Raw genomic sequence first — 22,398 nt, 5'->3', positions numbered from 1 at the left:
AGGCTCTAAAGCCAGGCTGACTTGTTTCTCTCAGTCACGATCTGTGTGATCTTGCACACATACACTCAATCATTTGATGTCTTGGTTTCCTTATCTGTAACATGAAGATAATAATCAACCTATCTCATGGGACTCACATGGGGATTTAGTGAAATAACACATGTAACTTGGCACACAGTAGCTACTCAATAACTATTAATTTTCTCTTTTTTATATAATGGTCTACCTAATAAATGTTGAAAACTAGCAGTGAAGTATTTTCCTGTTGCTAATGGTAAACTAAAAGTGTGACCATTAGAAAAGATGGCTAAAGGCCAAAGAACATTCAGGAAGAAATCATCTTGGGAATTGATGTCAAAAATACCTAGCACATCCAAATGTCAGTAAAACTGCTTCTTCTCTTAAAGTAAAAGCATGCCAAGATTTCGCTACGGTATTTACAAAGAACTTCATTGCTTGATCTAATCATTAGGGTTTAAAAGAAAATAGAGTCTCTGAAATAAGTGTTCTTGTCCCCTTACTCTCTTCTAAAACTACTAATATTCTAGTAGCGTGATATGCTACTCACATGAGCACAGAGGTGTGCTTGGAAAAGAGCAGGGCTTCTTGGAAATGACAAAATGGTAAATTACCCTGGAAAGCAGGTCATTCTCAGGTCATTCTGGCTCCTCTGCCCTGAGATAAGGTAAGCATGTTTGTGGCTACAGGAATTCGTTTTCCGTAGATCTCGTACAGATATACAGTCTCAAGGGTCCTCAGTTAAATGTTTTCTGTCATAATACTCAGCGTGTTGATGTGTTGAGGACCAAAAGGTGATTTCTTATTCAAAACAAAACAAAAGTATACTTATCTGGAGATGGATTTCCAGAATCTTCTTGGATCATTTTCGATAGTTACAGAAGTAACCTGACCAAGATCAGCACCCCCTACCCATACCCTAGGGCTTGGATCCTGGAAAGATGCAGGGTAATTAACAAATGTTGGGCTAAAGACGCACTCCCAGAACTTAATACAAATGAGAAAAACCCTCCGTGACATTCAAACCGTTTTGCTGTAGTTACAGAAAACACGAAACTACATTACCATCTCTTAAGAGGGAAGCTATTGAACACTGATTTTCTTAGTCTCAAATCTAACCTGTTTATGTGATTAATTCATAACCAGAGGTCCCTCATCGTGTATATACCATGACAGTCTCCTTAAGTACACTGCACTCTATTTGAAGCTTGAAATTAGAAAGGACCAGTTCTCCATTTCCCTTAATTGTCAGAAACACGATTTAGCAAATACTTATGCCCCTTTAGGTACTGTTTGCAAAGGCTGTACTAAACCAGGTGCAGGCCTTTATCAGAAAACACAGGCATGCCGAGAACAGCAGGGAAGCTTATGATACATGCTTGTAAGATGAAAGAGCTGTCTTGGAATTTTTTCCCAACTTATATTCTTTTAACTCCAATTTCTTCTGCCACCCACTCCTCACGACACTTTCCCCAAAATAAGGCAAAGGAAAACATTTGGGTCACATACAAAAAGACAATTAATATTTATTTTACTCAAGCTTTTCTGTTAAGAAGTTAAACAAAATGATCCCCATTTGAAGGCATTACCAAAAATGTTAACATTGTTTCACGTATCCCTTCAGTGCGGGATGAAGAAAACACTTATCTGAATGAAAGAATAAGAAGGACCATCCTTACAGTGGCTTTACTTTGATATGTGGAGAAGACAAATCCATAAAGTTAGACATAAAATAGCACATGAACCTACTAGTTTCCTACAGGTAGTGGGAATTCCACTAATGTGTTAAAGTCTCCAAGAGCTCTCAAGACCTGGGGATCAGTTTTCAGCAGTTATAAAACAGCCATAGGTACTCCCATAATTCACTGCCCACTTTTCCCTCAACTATTTTACCACTAAAAGAGCAAGATGGAAACACCCCCGCTCCCAGCCCACTCCCAGGCCACGGGACCGTCATCAGTAGTTCTTTGGGTAATCAGAATATCAAAGCATCCCCTCTCCGTGCTGCCATCTAGATAGGATGACAGGAAAAATGACTTTGGGTGAGGCATTTAGGTGTTTTGTTTTGCAGAAGTATAAGACCTGGCTAGGAAATAATCTCATCCCTACACAGGAGAACCAAATATTCTTTCTAGAGAAGAGTAGGACAGAATAGCACATCCATGCCCGTCTCCCAGCCTCAATCTGACCTCAAATATAAAAGCAGGGGGAGGAAACACCTTGACATCTGACATTGCCATGAACCCCAATTTCCTCAGGAAAGCCAGGGCACAGTGGTCCTCCACTGTGCCCAAACCTGAAAAGAGCAGGGATGTCTGATCTCCCTTCCCCTAAGAGCAGGAATTGGAAGTAGCATTGTCTTATTAATACAAATGGATGAATGTTTGGAGAAACTGTGATACAGAGTTCTCAAGTTCCTACCAGTAATCTGAGTCTATGTGTGTGAGGAGAGAAACATTAGAGGGGACTTCTCATTTCCACACTTTAAATATGGAGGAAGTAGAAGTAGAGGGAATATATATATGGATAGGTTGTGGGGATGGGTGAGAATGGAGCCTTAACATATGCAAAAAAAAAATACAAACGTTGGAGCCTTGGATGGCTGGTTATCAATATAAGAAACAAAACCTACTAATAACCATTTGTGGGAGTAAGGGAAAAGAGAAAGACACAACTATTCTTTTTTTCTCAAGCAAATAGCAAAGTTCTAGGTGAAGATAATACCTACTTTCTGTTTATAAAATGCATACAGAAACAGTAAATGCCGAAAAGCTTCAAATAAATGCAGAGTCACACAGAAGTTACAAAATATGCGAGAATTAGTCATTGTTTCTCAGTCTACTCACACTTTTCCTGAGATGCAAATTACTCCCTGCTCCTCTAGGTGCTGTGAGCAGATTTATATTCTAATTGCTCATGAGAGGTGAAAGACTACACCGAAGGGAATGAGGGAGATGCAAAAGGGGAAATCGAGGTGGGAAGAGGGGTGTTGAAAGGTCTGGAAAATGACTGGTGGAGAAAGAACTGAGGAGCCCCAACTAGACTGTGAATTCTTTGAGGGAGGGAGTTGGTGCCTCACACCTGGGGGCCTAACACAATCTGGACGCAGAGCAGATACTTGATTTGAGTAGCGGAGGTGAAGAATAAACAATGCATCATTAGAGACTGTGTCGCTCAAACTCTAATACCCAATAAGTCATTCTGCCTCTACTGCCCTTAAAAGCCTGAAATGGCTTTGAAACATCTCAGTAAAGAAGCTGCTTCTGCTTTTTCTGTAGTCGCGGCCAACAAGGATGCCTGGGCCTTTCAAAGCAGAGGAAAATGCTGCTGAAGGGGATGAAGATTCCGGACTATTAAAGGGTTTTAATAGCCACAGCCATTACTCAGTGGGATCCCAAACAACAGATAACAGATTTTATCAATTTTGTTTGCTAGATGTTCTCTATGACTCAAGTCTGACTTTTAGCATTTGCACCCAAAATGAATTCTCCTACAAATAAAATTTGTTGGTATTATTTGAGACAAAGAATACAAAGCAGGCATAGGTCCCTCAGGAAGTTGTCACAACTCCTGGTAAGATTAACTCGACTGCCATCATCACTTTTTGCTTTTGTCCTCTAGTTTGAAGCCTTAGCAAAAGACGTCTGCTTTTTATAATTCAACAGAAATGACTCCACTCTTTTCTCCAAAGGGCCCATTATTATTTTTAGTTTTTCGGTGCACGACTCAACATAAAGACCTGTGGCTCTTATGAGCTGCCTGTTTTTAAACGGTCCAGTAGTTTCGGTTTCCATTTAACAAGTTCCCAGATAACAAATGGAAAACGGAATGAATCTTCACAAGGTCACATTGAAGGTTAAAATAAATTATCCCCATCACTGAGAGGCTCTCTTCAGGCTTTCTATCAGCACTACAGAGTCAGTTTCTTCTTTGGTTTGCTTCTCATAGATGTCATACTTCTTCCAGTGCTGGAAGGGAAGAAAAAACACATACACGATGACTTTTCTAAACAGTGCTCTTTCCCTGAGTACTCGCAGCCAATGCTTATTTTTAGGTTTCTGTGCATGGAACCCCGAGTATATGTTTTCCTGTTTTGTTTGGGGTCTTTTTTTTTGACCTAAGAATCTTCATCTATTTGAACAATCAATTAAACAAAACAATCAGGAATTAACGTTAAAGGTGAAAAACACCGTGGGACTGTTTATGATATTTAATAGCCATCTCAAAAGATAAATGTGGACACCTCCAAAATTGGAAACGAAGTCTTTTGAAGAAGAATAAAAGAGCAGCATGCTTTCCTTACTTGAACTGTTTCTATCTTCATTTTTTTACCACTCAAATTTGACCATTGCTCCAGAGATGCAATAGGCTCAAAAAGGCATCAAGGTGAACGGCAATATATAAAATGTCCCAAAGGTCTTAGTGCAGTTAAAAGTTTTGAAAGACCTTGCATTAACAGCTTCGTGTAACATCATTTGCGAGACAGGGAATTATGCATATAAGGTAAACTCATCTTGAACTCAATTTAAGTGTGTATCTTACGGTGAAAGCCAATATCCTGGTCCTTGCCTTCCTTCCTTACAAGTCAAAGGAAAGGGTGAAATGTGAGCTCAGTCCCCTCATCTGTAAAATAAAGTTGTTAGACTAAACCAGGGGACTGCAAACCATGGTCTAAGGGCCAAATCCAGCAGGCTGCCTGTTTTTTTAAATAAAGTTTTATTGGAACAGAGCCACCCCCATTTGTTTCTGTACTGTCTACGGCTGTTTTCGTGCTACTACAGCACAGTTGAGTTGCTGTAACAGACCAAAAGGCTTATGAAACCAAAAATATTTACTATCTGGCTCTTTATAGAAAAAGTTTGCCAATCCCTGCACTAGGTTATTTCTAAGCTCCATTTCTGCTCTGTTGTTTTCTGGTTCTATAAGCCTAGAAAAGGAAATGGAAAGAAGGAAAAATAGACACAAGCAACAATGATGATTCAGCTGCCTCAGGTTGTGCAACTGGAGATGGACTCAGCAGGTCAGGAGCATCCAGGCTTAGAGAACGTATGGAGAGATAAGTTGGAAGACACTGTTTAAAATATCCAAATTCTACTCAGCCTGTGCTCTATAGAGCCCACGAGCCACAACCACTGAAGCCTGCACACCTAGAGCCCGTGCTCTGCAACAAGAGAAGCCACCGCAGTGAGAAGCCCGTGCACCGCAACGAAGAGCAGCCCCCGCTCGCCGCAACTAGAGAAAGACCGCATGCAGCAACGAAGACCCAACGCAGCCAAAAATAAATAAATAAATAAATTTATTTTTTAAAAAAGAAAAAGTATATTATAGGACCAGGGTTGGCAAACTTTTTCTGCAGATGGCCAGATAATAAACATTTTCAGCTTTGAGGGCCATATAGTCTCTGCTGTTGTAACATGAAAGCAGCCATAGACAATATATAAATGAATAGGCATGGCTGTGTTGCAACAAAACTTTATTTATGGACGCTGAAATCTGAATTTCATATTATTTTCTTCTTTATATTTTTTCAACTACTTAAAAGTGTAAACACCATTTGCAGCTTGCAACCTGTACACAAACAACTGGCAGGAAGGAGTTGGCCCATGGTCTGTAGTTTACAGAGAAATCCTACGAGGAAGGTAGTGGATGGCAGCATAGTTTTTGCATTTCCCCAAATGCCACTATAAAAACCACAAGTAGGAAAGGTAAGTAGGGTAAGTAGGAAAGCAAAGCCAAAATCCACGGACACAATCTGCAACAAGACCAGATGAAAGTGACGCCCCCATGAACCCTGAAATATGAGTGGGTAGGGACAAATTAGAGATGCTGCAAGAGCAACATGGCATTAGCTATGGGAGAGTATGGAGAGGGAATCAGCAGGGCATCTGATAGATCGGAGAATTCTAAAACAACTCACTCAAACTTCAGCAAGCTAATTTATGAACAATAAGTGAGTCTGGCAGGGGGTTGCACCGCCAAAAGAGTGACCAAATGCAAGGAGTCCACAGAACAGCCTGAGAGCCACCTGAGCCCTATGAACTCTCAGAACCATCCGAAGCTCCCTTCCTGGGCAAAGTCCCACTCTGAAGAGAAACTGATAGGAAAAGACTCCACACTGGCTAGGACACAGGCGAGAGACACAAACTATAAAGTCCAGATAAAAGTAGACGAGGTGAACAGGCAGAGCCAGATTTCAGAAAGGAATTCACTATAGTTTTGAGAAATTGTCAAAAATAATAGAAGATGGAACTCTATAGCCATGAAATTAGAAAAAAAAAACTATCCTAAATCAAGTCTCCTTCTAAAACTTTAGGGAAACTAATTTCATGTAAAAATAAGCGACAGAATAATATTCTTATGGAATTAAAAGATGCCAGAAAGATGTCCACAAAATATACACAGATGAAAATTATAATCTAATATTTCAAAACTAGCAAAAGTATATTAAGAAAAAGTTATGTGATATGAAAAACAGTGCATGATATCGAAGAATATAAAAATTCAGAATAAGAACAATTCAGAAATGACATGGTAAAACCCAAGAAACAATTAGAAGTAAAAGAAAATAATCATTTCAGAAATGAAGACTAGCTAGAGGAAACACAGGGGCAAATAAACACAACAGATAAAACTTAAGAGAAACAAAAGATGAAAAGGAGGATTTTTTTAAAGGAGGATTTTCAAGAAGAAATAAAGATAGATGAAAATTATTCGAAAGGATGTGACAAATATAGAAGACAGGCAAGGAAAATAAGGGAACAGAATAACAAAGTCTATAAGTGAAGACATTTTCACTGAAAGTTTTTAAAAAGATTTGAAACTACATACTGAAAAGGCACACTATATACCTTGGAAAATCAACCCAGAATGACTAATACCAAGACATATTCTAGTAAAATTATAGGACTTCGAAGGAAAAAATCTTTTGACAACCAGGCAAAAAAGACTAAGTGTTTTAACACAGAAAGAGTATTATATTGTCAGCAGACCTTGACAACACTTTATGCCAGAAGAAAATGCATGACATATTTAAGATACCCAAAGCAAGAACATGTAAGCCATGGATTTTATATCTAGCTAAAATGAATTTCAATGATTAATGTAGGAAACTCCATCAATATGTAAATAATCCAGGAAATGTTGGTCCCATGAATCCTTCCTGAGAAAAGTTTTGGAGTTTCAGAAAACCAAAATGACTGGAGAGACATCAACATAAAGATCGGGGGTGAGCATCAAATACATACCATATAGAATTAAGACTAAAGAGGGCTATAGGGAGACAATATAGTATATAATGGCCTTATGCACTGGAAATGTAGATCCTGGACAACTTTAAGAATGGGAAGAACATATGGAAAAATTGCTGTCTTTAATAATCGTTAAAAATTATTTTATAGTTTGTCAAGAGTTCAGAAATTCCTTCAGTTCCACCTGTTTCCTTTTCATCTGTTAAATTCAAATAAAGATAAATATGAGCATTTTATGAAAACATATTATATAATTTATTAAAAGTGTGGACTGGAGGATCAGGAAGCCTGGGCTCAGATCCCAGCTCTAACTCTTGTTAGTTAGATGTAGATACTAGCTCTGCTAGGCAGCAGCAGTGTGACCTCAAACAAGTCACATATAATCCCTCTGGTGCTTCACTGTCTTCATCTGTAGAGTGGAGATAATCCCTGTTGCAGGATGGGGACAAATTAATGAAGGAAGTGCTTAGAAAAGTGTCTAACACATAGCAAAAGTTCAAGAAGTATGAACTGCTATTATTATTGTTGGTACTATTATTCCATTTACCAGTAAAGGTGCAGTCAGCCCTCCGGAGGAGGTGCATAGGTTATGTGCAAATACTACACCATTTAAGGGACTTGAAAATCCGTGAATTTGGGTATCCGAAGGAGTTCTGAAGCCAATCCCCCATAGATACCAAGGGACGACTGTATTTCCATTCCTCTATGTTGTTCTCATAACCTTAAAGATGATTGTAGCTGGATAACAAGATTAATTTTTCTCTTTTGGTTATCTGTATTTCTCATTTCTCTATAATAAACATATTTCTTTTAAAAGAAATATTATTTTAATTTAAAAGATGCACCCTGAGTGTTACATTTTCATTGGTGTCTGCTCATTAGACCCAGCGCTTAACTGTGTTGGACAGGAAAAAAGCAATCAGAACACTGCAGCAGAAGTGGCTTCTAAGAAAACATTAATTTATTATTATTATTATTTTTTTTTTTTGCGGTACACGGGCCTCTCACTGTTGCGGTCTCTCCCGTTGCGGAGCACAGGCTCCGGACGCGCAGGCTCAGCGGCCATGGCTCACGGGCCCAGCCGCTCCGCGGCATGTGGGATCCTCCCGGACCGGGGCATGAACCCGTGTACCCTGCATCGGCAGGCGGACTCTCAACCACTGCGCCACCAGGGAAGCCCAAACATTAACTTTTTAATTGCCTTTTTTCATTCCTGAAACTCTGATTACTCTCATTTTCACCCATCGTCAGCATCAGGGCCTTTGCCTGAGCACTGCTTCTATGCATATGTCTATGTAAGGTAAAAGGGACAAAAGCAAAGGCTCTGACCTGTTATTCAATTTTGTGAATTATATGTCAGTCTAATTTTAAAATGACTTGTAGAAAAAAAAATCCACAGAATTACAGTCCATAATTCGATTCTTACCCTGCCGATTTTTTAAACAAGGTAATCGACAATAGAATCATGGCCAAAGATGAAAAACATCCTAGATGAAAACAAACCAGTGTTTGGGTGGTGAACACAACTGGCTTTTAGTTGTTAGTCATCCTAGAAAAATACATGTATGTATATAGAATTTTTTTAAAGAAAGAAACAAACGTCATAGAATAATGGAACATCAAGTTTCAGTTTTAGAGTACCTTCAAGATTTGGTTATTTCACACAGTGAACTGCCAACAGAGGTGAAGTGGGTTTCACGCACCTAAGCACCATGCAGAACACTGGCCTTGTGTGTACAAATCAGCTGATTATGTGCCCCCGTCTTCTTCAGAGCAACAGACACAATAGAAAGTTGTACAATATGAATTGTAGATCCCCACGCCTTAAAAATCACTGCAGCCTAAAAAGAACTTGTTGAATGCGGTGTGGAGGGGACTAATTTGGTACCATTTGAGGTGGCTATCAATTCAAACACTCACTTTGAAAACTGATAATTAAAGGGAAAGAATTAAACATGTTTCCTACCTTTCTAGCAGAAACCGAATTTCAGAACAACTAAGAAGCCTAGTTGAGGACTGAAAGCAGTGCTTTGTAGGAAAATGCTAGCTTATAAGTGTAGATTAAATGATAGATGAGAAAAATCATCATCGTTTCACAACCCCTACTGAGATTATTGATTCAAGCAAAGATACTAATTGGTCAATAAAAAGCATCAGCTGAAGAGTTGACAGGGTGCTAACATTACCACCACACAGATTATCTTCAGGTGGCAAGGGGAGGAAACGTGTAGATGGCAGGAGGGGACATGCTATTATCACCTTAAATACAGTGGTCCATCTCACTAATGGTGGGACAACTGGATATTATCTGTCTCCTGACAATTGGGACAGCTGGAAATATTTAAATATGGACTGAGTATTAGATGATATTAAGGAATTAATCATTTTTAAAGTGCGGCCATGCTATTTTGGCTATGTAGGAAAGCGATCTTAGCTTTTAAGGATACATACTGAAGTTAAAAAAAAAAATTCAGCAGTATTTGGAAGTCAACTCCAAGTTAAAAAGCTGCTTTCCAATCAGGAATTCAAAACTGGCACAGCACTGAAAATGTAATTGGTTTCCAAGAAGCAGAGGAAGAATAGATAATATTTTATGGATGAAAAAGAAATGCAGATACAGAAGAGAAGCAATTCCCTCCGCAAAGCCCCCCTACCCCCCAAATATGGCCAGCAGCCCAATTAGTCACACAGAAAAGGCAAACAACAAAGCAACAGGAAAAAATGCTGCTGGCCAAAATGTTACTACAGTGATGAGCAAAACACTGTCAAAACAGTAGAAACCTTAAGGAAAATGATACAGAAGATTTAATTTACTGGTGGCTAAACCTAAATAAGTTTTCTTTTTTAAACAACCACTACTGATGGTGCAGCGTGGAAGAAGAAATTGTTTAGAAAGGGCATGGATTATTTCTTGGGATTAGAAGTTGGTAAATTTGGGCTACAATGGCTTCTACTTCAGGTTCTGCAATTCTCTCTCTATGTGATAGTCCTTGAGAAATTTCTCCATGGTCCCCAATGTCCCCATCTTTAAAGTGAGGAGCTGGACTAGAATTTTGAAAATTTATAGTTAAAGACAACTAAACATGTAAACATACACCTCATTAGATGACCTCTAGGGCAATGTTCACTCCATAATTATTCATTCCCTAATTCGATGATTCTAGAAGTAAAAGGACAGTCTTCCTGCTGTATATGCAGTTCAATTTTCGAGAACTGCTGCCATGTAGAGAAAGTAGATTATTCATTTGGTTAAAAAGCAAACATGGAAATTTGTTCTATCACCCTTTCCCCTGTCTGGCATTTTTATTATACTTTTAGTTTTAAACACTGATTTTATTTAATGGTCTGCAACCACCGCAAACAAAAACATCTTATGCTTTTAGTGGTCCATCTTGTCAGTGTATCCACCTCACTAAATTATAGAATTATCTGACTCATCAGGACAACTTATTATCCTCTAGACAGCAAGTTGAAAAAAAGCAATTCTCCCATCTCTGAGAAAGATAATTGATCTGATTTTGTGTGTCAATGTTACCATCATTCACTCTATCACCCAGGCTTGAAACCCTGAAATTATTTTTTACTCTCGCCACCTTTCATCACCCACACAGAGTCACCAAGTCGTAATGAGTTTCCTTTAATAATGTCTCTTGCATCAATCTCCTCTGCTACCACCTAAATTCAAATCCCTATTATCTCACAGACCTGGATGACCACAATATTCTCTTTTCCCTTAATGACTTGTATAGCGTTTCTTTTTATTATAAAAGTAATACATGCTCATTACAGGCAATTTGGAAATTTCAGAAAGGTAGAGAGAGAATAAGATCAATTATCCACAATCTTCCTGCCCAGAGATGATTATTTTGACGCATTTCCTTCCACTCATTGTTCTATGTATATATTGATAGGTTTTTTATAAAAATTAGGATTGTAATACACTACACATTTATGATATGTTTCTTACACTTACACCGTGAGTATTTTGCTAGGACATTAAATGCTTTGAAAACCTAACTTTTCAAAAAACTTATTCTTGATTGTTGATGTTTCCTTAGTTTCTAATTTTTCGTTTTAGAAACAAATGCTGCATTGACCATCCTTGTACCATTGTTGGATTATTTCCCTAAAATAGATTCCTAAAGAAATAATGACAAGATCAAAGATTCTTGTTACATTTTACCAAGTTGTCCTCCAGAAAGAACACATACCATTTTACAGGCCCACCAGCGTTGCACGAAAAGTGCCAGTTCCCCACCCACTTGTTAACACTGGATATTATCACTTTTTAGAAATGTATTAAGCTGGAAATTTATATCTCATCAATGCTTTGGCTGTATGTCCTGTATATATCAGTGAGTCCAAACATGTTTTCACAGATATTGGACATTTGTGTCATGGCACTTTGACTGTCTTCATTCTGCTAAAAGGGGTAGCAAACTCAAATGCTTTTCAGGGGTCTGGCATGTTAGGTCAACGTGTGAAACCACAGTGGGAATTAGGAATTCTCAGGAATTCCTAATCTCAGGAATAGGGCCTGAGATGAACTGGTAGAGTGCATGCCCTGCTTAAGATCCCAAATTGAAAAATTTTAAATACACCACGCTGGCCAAACAAAACATCTGTGGGGCAAATTCAGGACTAGGTTCCCAGTTTGCTACCGTGCTAGCGCCTCCCCTCTCTAATCCATTCCCTCCAGGTTGTTGTCAGGATGATAGGTGTGGAGAGACGGGAACCCTCCTACACTGTTGGTGGGAATGTAAATTGGTGCAGCCACTATGGAGAACAGTATGGAGGTTCCCTAAAAAAACTAAAAATAGAGCTACCATATGATCCTGCAATCCCACTCCTGGGCATATATCTGGAGAAAAACATGGTCTGAAAGGGTACCCCAATGTTCATTGCAGCACTGTATACAATAGCCAAGACATGGAAGCAACCTAAATGTCCACTGACAGAGGAATGGATAAAGAAGATGTGGTACATATATACAACGGAATATTACTCAGTCATTAAAAAGAAGGAAAGAATGCCATTTGCAGCAACGTGGATGGACCTAGAGATCGTCATACTGAGTGAAGTAAGTCAGACAAAGACAAATATCGTATGATATCGCTTATATGCAGAACCTAAAAAAATTGATACAAATGAACTTATTTACAAAACAGAAACAGACTCACAGACTTAGAGAAGAAACTTATGGTTACCAGGAGGAAGGGTGGGGGGAGGGATAGTTAGGGAGTTTGGGATTGACATGTACTCACTGCTATATTTAAAATGGATAACCAACAAGGACCTACTGTAGAGCACAGGGAACTCTGCTCAGTATTATGTAACAACATAAATGGGAAAAGAATTTGAAAAAGAATAGATACATGTATATGTATAACTGAATCACTTTGTTGTACAACTGAAACTAACAAAACATTGTTAATCAACTATACGCCAGTATAAAATAAAAAGTTATAAAAACAAAGAATGATATTCCTAATACCTTCTCATATAAGGCCAGCCATAACATGACTCCAAATCTGTTTCTCGGAACTCCCCTATCCCAACCCGGTACTTCTATCATACAGAACTCTAAGGAGGTAGTGAGGTTCTTGAGGACAAACATTCTATCTTACAAAAGGCAATGCAGCAGAGTGGAAAGAAAGGGAAAAGTCTAGAATCAGACAGTCCTGGGTCAAATCTCACCTTATTATCTACTAGCTGTGTGGCTGCAGTAGTTATTTAACCTCACTGAGGCTCCATTTCCTCGTGTGTGAAATGGTACTAACAGCACCTACCCCACAGGGTGGTTATGAAGATGGAGCATTTAATACACTGTGTACACACGGCAGACTTCCAATCACTGGTTAGAGGAGCTGTTAGAATACTTGCACGATTCTCAACCTCCAGCATCTGTCTCAGTAGCTGGCAAAATGAAGACACACGGGTGATCCTAAGGAAAGTATCTGTAACAGTGATTTTCAAAGTGCGCTCCGTGAGTGATCATGCCAGGATAGGAATCATCTTTGGGCCCCTTTGAAATGTGCAGATTCCTGGGACCCAGCCCAGAGCCGGTGAATCCGAACTTCTGAAGGTAGGGCCCAGGATTCTATACTCCTACAAGCACTGCAGTTGACTGTGACTCAAAGCTGAAGAAACACCGTCACCTCAGTTGCAGTACACCAGCCCTTCATCAGGTGCCTGACTTCTAGACCTCCCTGGCTAGTGGTGCCCTATCTGGCACAGTTACCCACTGCCCATGCCCATGACTTGGTGAAAAAGTGATCCAGATGGCTCTTCCTCTGACAGCATGGGAGCCTCCCTGCCTTCCTTCCCTAGCCACTGTGTATCACCCGTCATTACAAGAATCGTTTGGGCGTTAAAGATAAATGGAAAGTATTATCAATAGTAATACTAAGCACTAACACTTACAAAGCACCTATAATGTGCCAGACACACTAAGTGGTTTCTACGTATTAAATTAATTTAATCCACATAACAACACTATGAGGCAGGTGCTACCATTACCTCCACTTTTTACAAGTGGGAAAACTGAGGCACAGGAAGGTTAAGGAAGTTACCTAAGGTCAAATAGACGGTAGATGACACAGCAGAGATTTGAATCCAGACACTCTGACTCCAGAGCGCAGGCTATTATCTACTATGCTGTACTATTTCCCTGAATTAACGGCCCTATGCCTGAAATTACTAATTTAAGATACATACAATAATATTGATGTTTATTTCATTTAGTGCCTTTCTTATTTTATTTGGGTGAATGTATTTATCAGAGAAGCCTCAAACTCTTTTGTTCCCATAGGGTCTTAGCTTTTCCAGCCACAAATTCTAGCGTAAGAGTCTGCAGCCAGCTAACTCTACCAGTTCGGGTGGGTTTGCTCTAGTTCCATGTCTTCGGAGGCCAGCTTTCCAGGCAATAGCATGAACACAATCTATTTCAATTGTTTACCTTATCTTTCTATTTCCCTAAATCAAGTTTGAAACATTACTCCAGTCAGAAGACCTGACTATTGGCTTAGTTTCATAAAGGAGGCTCCTCCCCCTGCAGGTTTAGATCAAATATGTTCCCTACCCCAGAGAGAGAATGAAGCCCCGTGAAACAAGACAGACGAAGTATTCTGGGAACTTCTTAAACGCTATGCTTGGCCTGAGATACAACATTTTAAATCAGCTCTTCTTTAATCTTTTAGATAAAATGTAGTTTAAAATAACCAATTTTGAAATGAAATTCTGACACATGCTACAACATGGATGAACCTTGAAAATGTTATGCTAAGTGAAAGAAGCCAGACACAAAAGGACAAATATTATAGGATTCCATTTATATGAGGTACCCAGGTTAGGCAAATTCAGAGAGACAGAAAGCAGAATAGAGGTTACCAGGGGTTGAGGGGAATGGAGAGTTATTGCTTAATGGGTACAGTTTCTGTTTGGGATGATGGAAAAAGTTCTGGAAATAGTGAAGATGGTTGTACAACACTGTAAATGTACTTAATGCCATTGAACTGTATACTTAAAACTGGTTAAAATGGTAAATTTTATGTTTTACCAAATTTTTTTTAAATCCCATAGCCTCCCCCCCAAAAAATCAATCTCAGACTTCACAGAGTCAGTGCTTACCAGGGTATCATCATTCTGGTCTCCAAACATTTCTTTAAAAATCTTGCCAGGATCAGGAATTGGAGGGAATATAATAATCTTGAGCCTTTAAGAAAACAGAGACATTTTGGATCAAACCGTCCATTCCATAGAAATGTCCCACTTAAATACAGCCATATTAAAAGAAGGCTTGGACAAAAGACATGGTCCACAAGTCATCTTTAGTGATAACGTACTTGTGAAAAAATTTCTAAAACAAGCTGAGAAATCGATCTCCTCAAAGTATCAAGTGTGGATAAAGCAGAGGGCCCATCAGTAGCAGACTACTTATACCCTTTCAATGAAAAAAATTTTTCCAGCTTTATTGAGATATACTTGACAAACAAAAATTGTATAAATTTGAGGTGTACAAAGTGACATTTTAATATATGTGTACATTGTGAAATGATGATTACAATCAAGCTAATTAACACATCCATCACCTCACACAGTTATAATTGTGTGTGTGGCACTGTGTGTGTTATCCTCTATCATTTAAATAAAAATGGTGCTTTACTTATCACAGATCAGATGGGAGCTTGCTGTTTATAATTTTGAAAAAAATAATCTTCCGAGAACAGGGGGCATTCTCTTTAATTTTTCTTCCTTTTTCTTCCTTGTCTCCTCTCTGTTTTTTTTTAAATTAAAAAAAAATTTTAATTGAAGTATAGTTGATTTACATTGTTGTGTTAATTACTTCTGTACAGCAAAGTGACTCAGTTATACATATATATACATTCTTTTCCATTATGGTTTATCACAGGATATTGAATATAGTTCCCTGTGCTACACAGTAAGACCTTGTTGTTTATCCATTCTATACATAATAGTTTGCATCTTGGGCTTCCCTGGTGGCACAGTGGTTGAGAGTCCGCCTGCCGATGCAGGGGACACAGGTTCGTGCCCCGGTCCGGGAAGATCCCACATGCCGCGGAAGCGGCTGGGCCCGTGAGCCATGGCTGCTGAGCCTGTGCGTCTGGAGCCTGTGCTCCGCAACGGGAGAGGTCACAACAGTGAGAGGCCCACGTACCACAAAAAAAAAAAAAAAAAAAAAAAAGTTTGCATCTTATAATCCTAAACTCCCACTCCATCCCTCTCCCACCTCCCTCCCCCTTGGCAACCACCCCAGTCTATTCTCTATGTCCATGATTCTGTTTCTGTTTCATAGATATGTTCATTTGGGTCACGTTTTAGATTCCACTTATAAGTGATATCATATGGTATTTGTCTTTCTCTCTCTGACTTACTTCACTTAGTATGATAATCTCTAGTTGCTGCAAATGGCATTATTTCATTCTTTTTTATGGTTGAGTAGTATTCCATTGTATATATGTACCACATCTTCTTTATCCATTCATCTGTCAATGGACATTTAGGTTGTTTCCATGTCTTGGCTATTGTGAATAGTGCTGCTATGAACGTAGGGGTGCACGTATATTTTAGAATTAAAGTTTTGTCTGGACTCTCTATTTTTGCATCTGATAGTAGTACCCTTTGGTGGACCTACCTCATCTCCTAGGTCTCTAAATGTTGATGTGTCCCAGCATTCTCTTTTGTCCTCTTTATCTCCCTCACTTTATTAGTGCTCTCTTCCAGTCTTAGGGCTTTAAATCCATTTACATGCCAAGGACTCCCAAAATTCTATCTCCAGCCCAAACCTCTCCCTTAAACTCCAGATTCATGTATACAAGTACCTATTTAGCATCTTTAGATATCTAATAGGTATCTCAAATTTCTCATGTTCAAAACTGAAGTCCTCACCTTTTCCCTAAAGCCAGCTCTCCTCCCAATCTTCTCCATCTTAGTAAATGGCTCTAGCATTCACTCAGTTGCTGAAGCCAAAAATCTAAGAGTTATCCTTGAATCCTCAATTTCCCTCACACCTTCGAAGACAAGCAGCCATCAGCAAGCACTATTAATTCCGTCTTCAAAATATATTCCACATCAGACTACCTCTTACTACCTCCTAACTAGTCTACCGGCCTCCACTCTTGTCCAAGTCAAGTCTTCACTCAGCAATACAATGATCTTTTACGACAGTAAATCCAATCACATCCCTCCCCTGATTAAAACTCTCTCATGTTTCCCCATCATGCTTAGGATAACATTTCAATTCCTTGCCATAGCCTACATGATCTGGCCCTGCCAGCCTCTCCAGCCTCATTTCCTGTTGTTCTCCCCCTTGCATGCTCTCCTCTAACAAGACACACGGAGTTCATTCCAGCCTCAGGACCTTTGCACTTGCTGTTCCTTTGGCCTAGAATACTCTTTCTTTGAATAGCTGACTGGTTTGCTCCTTTAATTCTGTCCTCAAATGTCACTTTCTCAGAGAGGACTTCCCTGGCATCCTATGTAAGATGAGCCTCATATCACTTCCTAGCCTTTCTCCCCAGCCCAACTCCACAACTTTACTACTCACTAAGTGAAACCATAGATAGGGACTTTGTTCTGTTCGTTGCCACAACCCCAGCAATAACAACAGTGCCTGGCACATAAACAGGCACTCAACAAACATATGTTTAAAGAATACTGAAATAACGATAAAATGTTGATTCTAGAACCAGCTCAATAACCTTATTCCAACTTTAGGTATTTACTGAAAGAGCAAATAATAGCACCAGACTAGTCCCTATGATGAAATTGAGAAAGTGAAACATTCTCAAGGAATGAGTGCTGTAACTTAGAGACAACTTGAAGTTCTCTTTCCTATAGCATTAAGTAGCAACCTGTTTTGCATTCACACTAGACAAGTCATTTAATTGGTAATGGTCTCCATTTCTAAAACTTATGATCTACCAACCAACTGTTGACAAATTAGGCATTTGAAAGAGTAGAGTGAACATAGGTCTTATCAACAATTCTAAAAATATACAAAGAGAGCACTGCCTGAGCAGAGCCCTGGGATCCAACACTTTTCTCACCAGAAAATGGGTACAATAATATTTCTTTGCCATGCTATACTACCAAAAAGCCAGGTATAGCCAAAATGCTTCCAACACACTGGGGAAACATCAAACACACCCACAAAGAAGAATAACCATAGCAACCAGGGTAGCAGAAACTGTCAAGCCTGCCTGGGCAGCTGCCTTACCTTTTCAGGTACAGTAGAAGGACTATGATTGCAGCTGCAACGATGATCGGAATGATGAGTAACGTGGTTATGTAAAATGTTGGATTGGCCTTCTGACCTGGAAAATGAAAAGCAAAGAGAAAGACATGAGAAATAAAACCCTTTTAGAAATAAACCAAGCAACAGTTGTATTAGACTAATGAGATTACAGATATTTCTGCCCTCTACACCAACATATTTCCCAAAACTCTTCAATTCTCTTATCTTTTGTTATCTTAATAGTGAAAAAAAAAGTCCTGCTCTGGTGCCTAAAATTCCATGGATGAAAAAGCACCTTAAGGATTATCTGAAACCAGGATATCTTAACTGGTTTCAGACACTATTAACAAAGATGTTATATTTGTTAAATATGTCATCTCATTAACAGTGACTATCTTTTCTTATTGGTTACTTAGCACTATTAGAACACCTAAAATAATCCTAACAACAACTACCACTACTATTCTTAATTGAGCAACTACTGTATGTCTGATATCATACTAGGTAATTTTGCATGCTTATATCTATGCTAAAGAGATAGATAATATTACTTCCCACTTATACAGATGAGAAGTGTAAGGCTCAGAGAGGTTCAGTGGCTTGTCCAGAGGGTTTAGTAAGTGATGGAGTCAAGTCTCAAACCCAGCACTGTCCAATTCCAAAGACTTTCATTAACTGCCTTGCTACACCTAACACTTAGAATGGCATGTCTAGTTATTGGGTTGGCCAAAAAGTTTGTTCAGGTTTTTCCATAGCACCTTACAGAAAACCCAGACAAATTTTTTGCCCAACCCAATATATGCTCATCTTTTCCACCAGGGCATGAAAATCTGGAAAGCATCTCAGGGCCTAATATTGTGTTAGGCAGCCTCTAAGATGACTCTAAATGATCCCTGCCTCCTGATATTCACACCCCTGTATAATTTTCTCCCCTTAAGGGTGGGCTGGACTACATGTGTGAATAGCAACAGTGACGGGATGTCACTTCTGAGATAAGGTTATAAAGGGCTGCAGTTCTCATACTGGGTGTTTCCTCACATGCTCTCTCTTGTTTGGACTACGCACTGGGGGACGCCAACTGCCACGTCATGAGGTAGCCCTGTGCAGAGAGTCAAATGGTAAGGAGCTGAGAGAGGCCTCTGTATTAGTTTCCTAGAACTGCTGTAACAAATCACCACACGCTGGTTGGCTTAAAACAGGAGAAATATATTCTCTCTCAGCTCTGGAGGCTGGAAATCCCAAATCGAGGTATCAGCAGGGACACGCTCCCTCTGAAGGCTCTAGAGTAGACCCTCTCCTTGCACCTTCCTGGCTCCTGGCGCCTCCCAGGAATCCTTGGTGTTCCTTGGATTTGTAGCTGCATCGCTCCGATCCCTGCCTTCATCGTCACATGGCCCTCTTCTCTGTGTTTCTGTGTATCCTCTCTTCTTCTGATAAGGATGCTAGTCATTGGATTTAGGGCCTGCTCTAAGCTGGTATGACCTCTTCTTAACTTGCTTACATCTGCAAAAACTCTATTTCCAAATAAGGTCACATTCACAGGTACCAGGAGTTGGAACTTGAACAAATCTTTTTGGGGCACATGATGCAACCTGCTATAGCCTCCATCCAGCATCCAGAGTGGAAATGAGGCTTTCCAATGACCATATGAGTGATTGTGCAAGTGGATTCTCCAGCCCCAGTCAAGCCTTCAGATGAGACTGAAGTCCCAGTCAACAGCTTGACTGGAACCTTATGAGAGAACTTAAGCCAGACGTACCTAGCTAAGCTATGCCCAGATTTTTGAGCCATGGAAACTGTGAGATAGTAAATATGTGTTTTTTATTTTTTAATTATTTTTTTAAATTTTTTGGCTGCACTGCACAGCATGTGGGATCTTAGTTCCCCAACCAGGGATCGAACCCACGCTCCCTGCATTGGAAGCATGGAGTCTTAACCACTGGACCGCCAGGGAAGTCCCATATATGTGTTTTTTGTTTGTTTGTTTGTTTTGATTAATTTTTATTGGAGTATGGTTGCTTTACAATGTTGTGTTTTCTTGTTTTTTGTTTGTTTTTTTAAATTAACTTTTATTGGAGTATAGTTGCTTTACAATGTTGTGTCCAAATATGTGTTTCATAAGCCACTAATTTTGGAGCTAATTTGTTATGCAATAATAGATAACTAATACAACCTTGCCTGGCACATAGCTTGTTCAGTTTTTCAATTAATAGGGAATTGACTACTTCAATAACCTGTCTCTCTGACTGTTAGATGGCTGTTAGAAAGTTCTTAAGTTGCTCCTGTTTTGGCCCATGGAGCCACAAAAAAGATAGCCTACTCCCTCTTCTACCTGACAATACCTCAAATATTAGAATTCAGCAATTATGACTCCCTAAGCTCAATTCGTTAACTGTTCTTCCCCAAATTTTGAGATTCTTCAACATCCTGATTACCCTTCCAAGGAAAGATTCCAGTCTGCCAATGCACCTCTTACAATGTGGTGCCCAGGATGGGATGCTGTATACTCTTGATGTGGCCAGGACACTGTGCCCCACCCTGCAGCACCCCTTGTTCTGGATGCTGCACTATCACTGCTGCCTATGACTGCAGTATGCCTTTGGGGGATATTTAAGGGACCGATGTTGAGTCACTTTGAGCTTACAGTCAAATAAAACCCTATCCCTCACCCCACAGCACACACATCCATAAGGGACATGTCTTTCCAATCCTGTACTTGACCCTGGCAGATAGCTTGCTCAGCCTCTCAATTAATAAATGAAACTGATTTTCTTCAAACCTAGATATATGTTGATCTCTATAAAATGCCATCAAGGTCATTGGCCTACTCTTGATTCTGTTACCAGCACATAGGATAGTACTCTAGCATTGCACAATCTGCAGATTTAATCATGCCTGCCTTCTATATTTTTGTTCAGGTTGTTAACAAAGATACAGACAGGATAGAAGAGAGGATAACACCGTTTGGACTGCAAATTTTCAAAGAGCTGCATATTGTAAATTAACCCTGAGTGATCCGACAATAATTAAACAGAAAATACATTTCAATTGTAAGTATTCTCTGGCTGACGTCAAGAATAAAGAACAGGGACTTCCCTGGTGGCGCAGTGGTTAAGAATCCGCCTGCCAATGCAGGGGACATGGGTTCGAGCCGTGGTCCGGGAAGATCCCACATGCCGCGGAGCAACTAAGCCTGTGTGCCACAACTACTGAGCCTGCGCTCTAGAGCCTGCGAGCCACAGCTACTGAGCCCGCGTGCCACAACTACTGAAGCCTGCACGCCTAGAGCCCGTGCTCTGCAACGAAAGAAGCCACCGCAATGAGAAGCCCGTGCGCCACAACGAAGAGTAGCCCCCGCTCGCCACAACTAGAGAAACCCCGCATGCAGCAATGAAGACCCAATGCAGCCAAACATAAATAAAATTTTTAAAAAAGAATGAAGAACAGCCCTTTCCCACAATCAAGTTTCTGCTTCAACTTAGTTTCCATGTATCAATGGTTTAACTTTTAATAAAATCCCATTCTCTTACCTATACTCATTGCTTGACTCCAATTACTCCAGAGTTTGTCATCCTCATAGCATAACTTATTTGTTTTGACTCTTATTCTGACTGTGTTCAAAGTATCAGGAAGAACACCAGGGACGATGAAACAAATTGTACCCTTAGATATAAAATAAAAGCACACAAGGAATATTACCAGCTTATTCTCTTTCTCTGCTTCTGAATCCTAAATATAATTATCTGCCAACTTTTGTATATGATTAAGACTTTGTATTGCAATACAAATTATCTGACTTTAACTCCTGAAAAAGAAAATTGGCAATAATCCACAGAACAAAGTAGTTTGTTTTTCTCAAAGCAGTTCAAATTTAGGATATGCTCACCCTGTCCCACCCCCAATTACTCTATGAGTTTAAGCCCAAATAGCTAAAATTGAACTTACTGACCTCTAGGTTTCCTTCAAATTCTGAATTCTGACATTTGGCCTCTTCAACCTTGAAAATATAAAAAATGAATACATTCAAAAAGTTTTAAAGACCACACTTTATATCATTTAACCGTTTTAACAAGTTTTCTTTTATGCCATTATCAGAGGACCAGGTGCAGTGAAAAGAGGTAGGTTTTTAAAAATAAGTGGTCAATTACATATCCATATGTGAAAAAAAAGAATCTTGACCCCTACCTCACACTATTTACAAAGTCAATTCCATATGGATTGCAGATCTAAATGTGAAAGTTAAAATAAATTAATAAATAAATACATAAATACAGCAAGCTTTTAGATGAGAACATACAACATCCTCATGACCTTAAAGTAGGAAGATATCTTAAATAGGATCAAAAAAATATTAACCATAAAGGAAAAATTTTTATA

At 39.3% G+C, this 22,398-nt stretch overlaps 1 protein-coding gene across 1 annotated transcript in view; it reads right to left on the bottom strand.

Moving 5' to 3' along the window:
• Positions 1-1,519: 1,519 nt before the first annotated feature.
• IL13RA1 (interleukin 13 receptor subunit alpha 1) overlaps positions 1,520-22,398 on the bottom strand; it is a 62,349-nt gene continuing 41,470 nt past the window's right edge. The window contains exons 7-11 of the mRNA XM_027089616.1: positions 21,971-22,018; positions 21,552-21,684; positions 18,004-18,100; positions 14,895-14,979; positions 1,520-3,986 (exon numbers count right to left, since the gene is read on the bottom strand). Coding sequence (XP_026945417.1) covers positions 3,894-3,986; positions 14,895-14,979; positions 18,004-18,100; positions 21,552-21,684; positions 21,971-22,018 — 456 coding nt within the window. The 3' untranslated portion in view covers positions 1,520-3,893. The remainder of the gene's footprint in view (positions 3,987-14,894; positions 14,980-18,003; positions 18,101-21,551; positions 21,685-21,970; positions 22,019-22,398) is intronic.

Source organism: Aethalodelphis obliquidens, unplaced genomic scaffold, assembly GCF_003676395.1.
Source record: "Aethalodelphis obliquidens isolate GAN/ISIS:26980383/991018 unplaced genomic scaffold, ASM367639v1 scaffold66, whole genome shotgun sequence".
Taxonomy (NCBI): Eukaryota; Metazoa; Chordata; class Mammalia; order Artiodactyla; family Delphinidae; genus Aethalodelphis; species Aethalodelphis obliquidens.
This window is presented reverse-complemented; position numbering and strand designations above follow the sequence as displayed.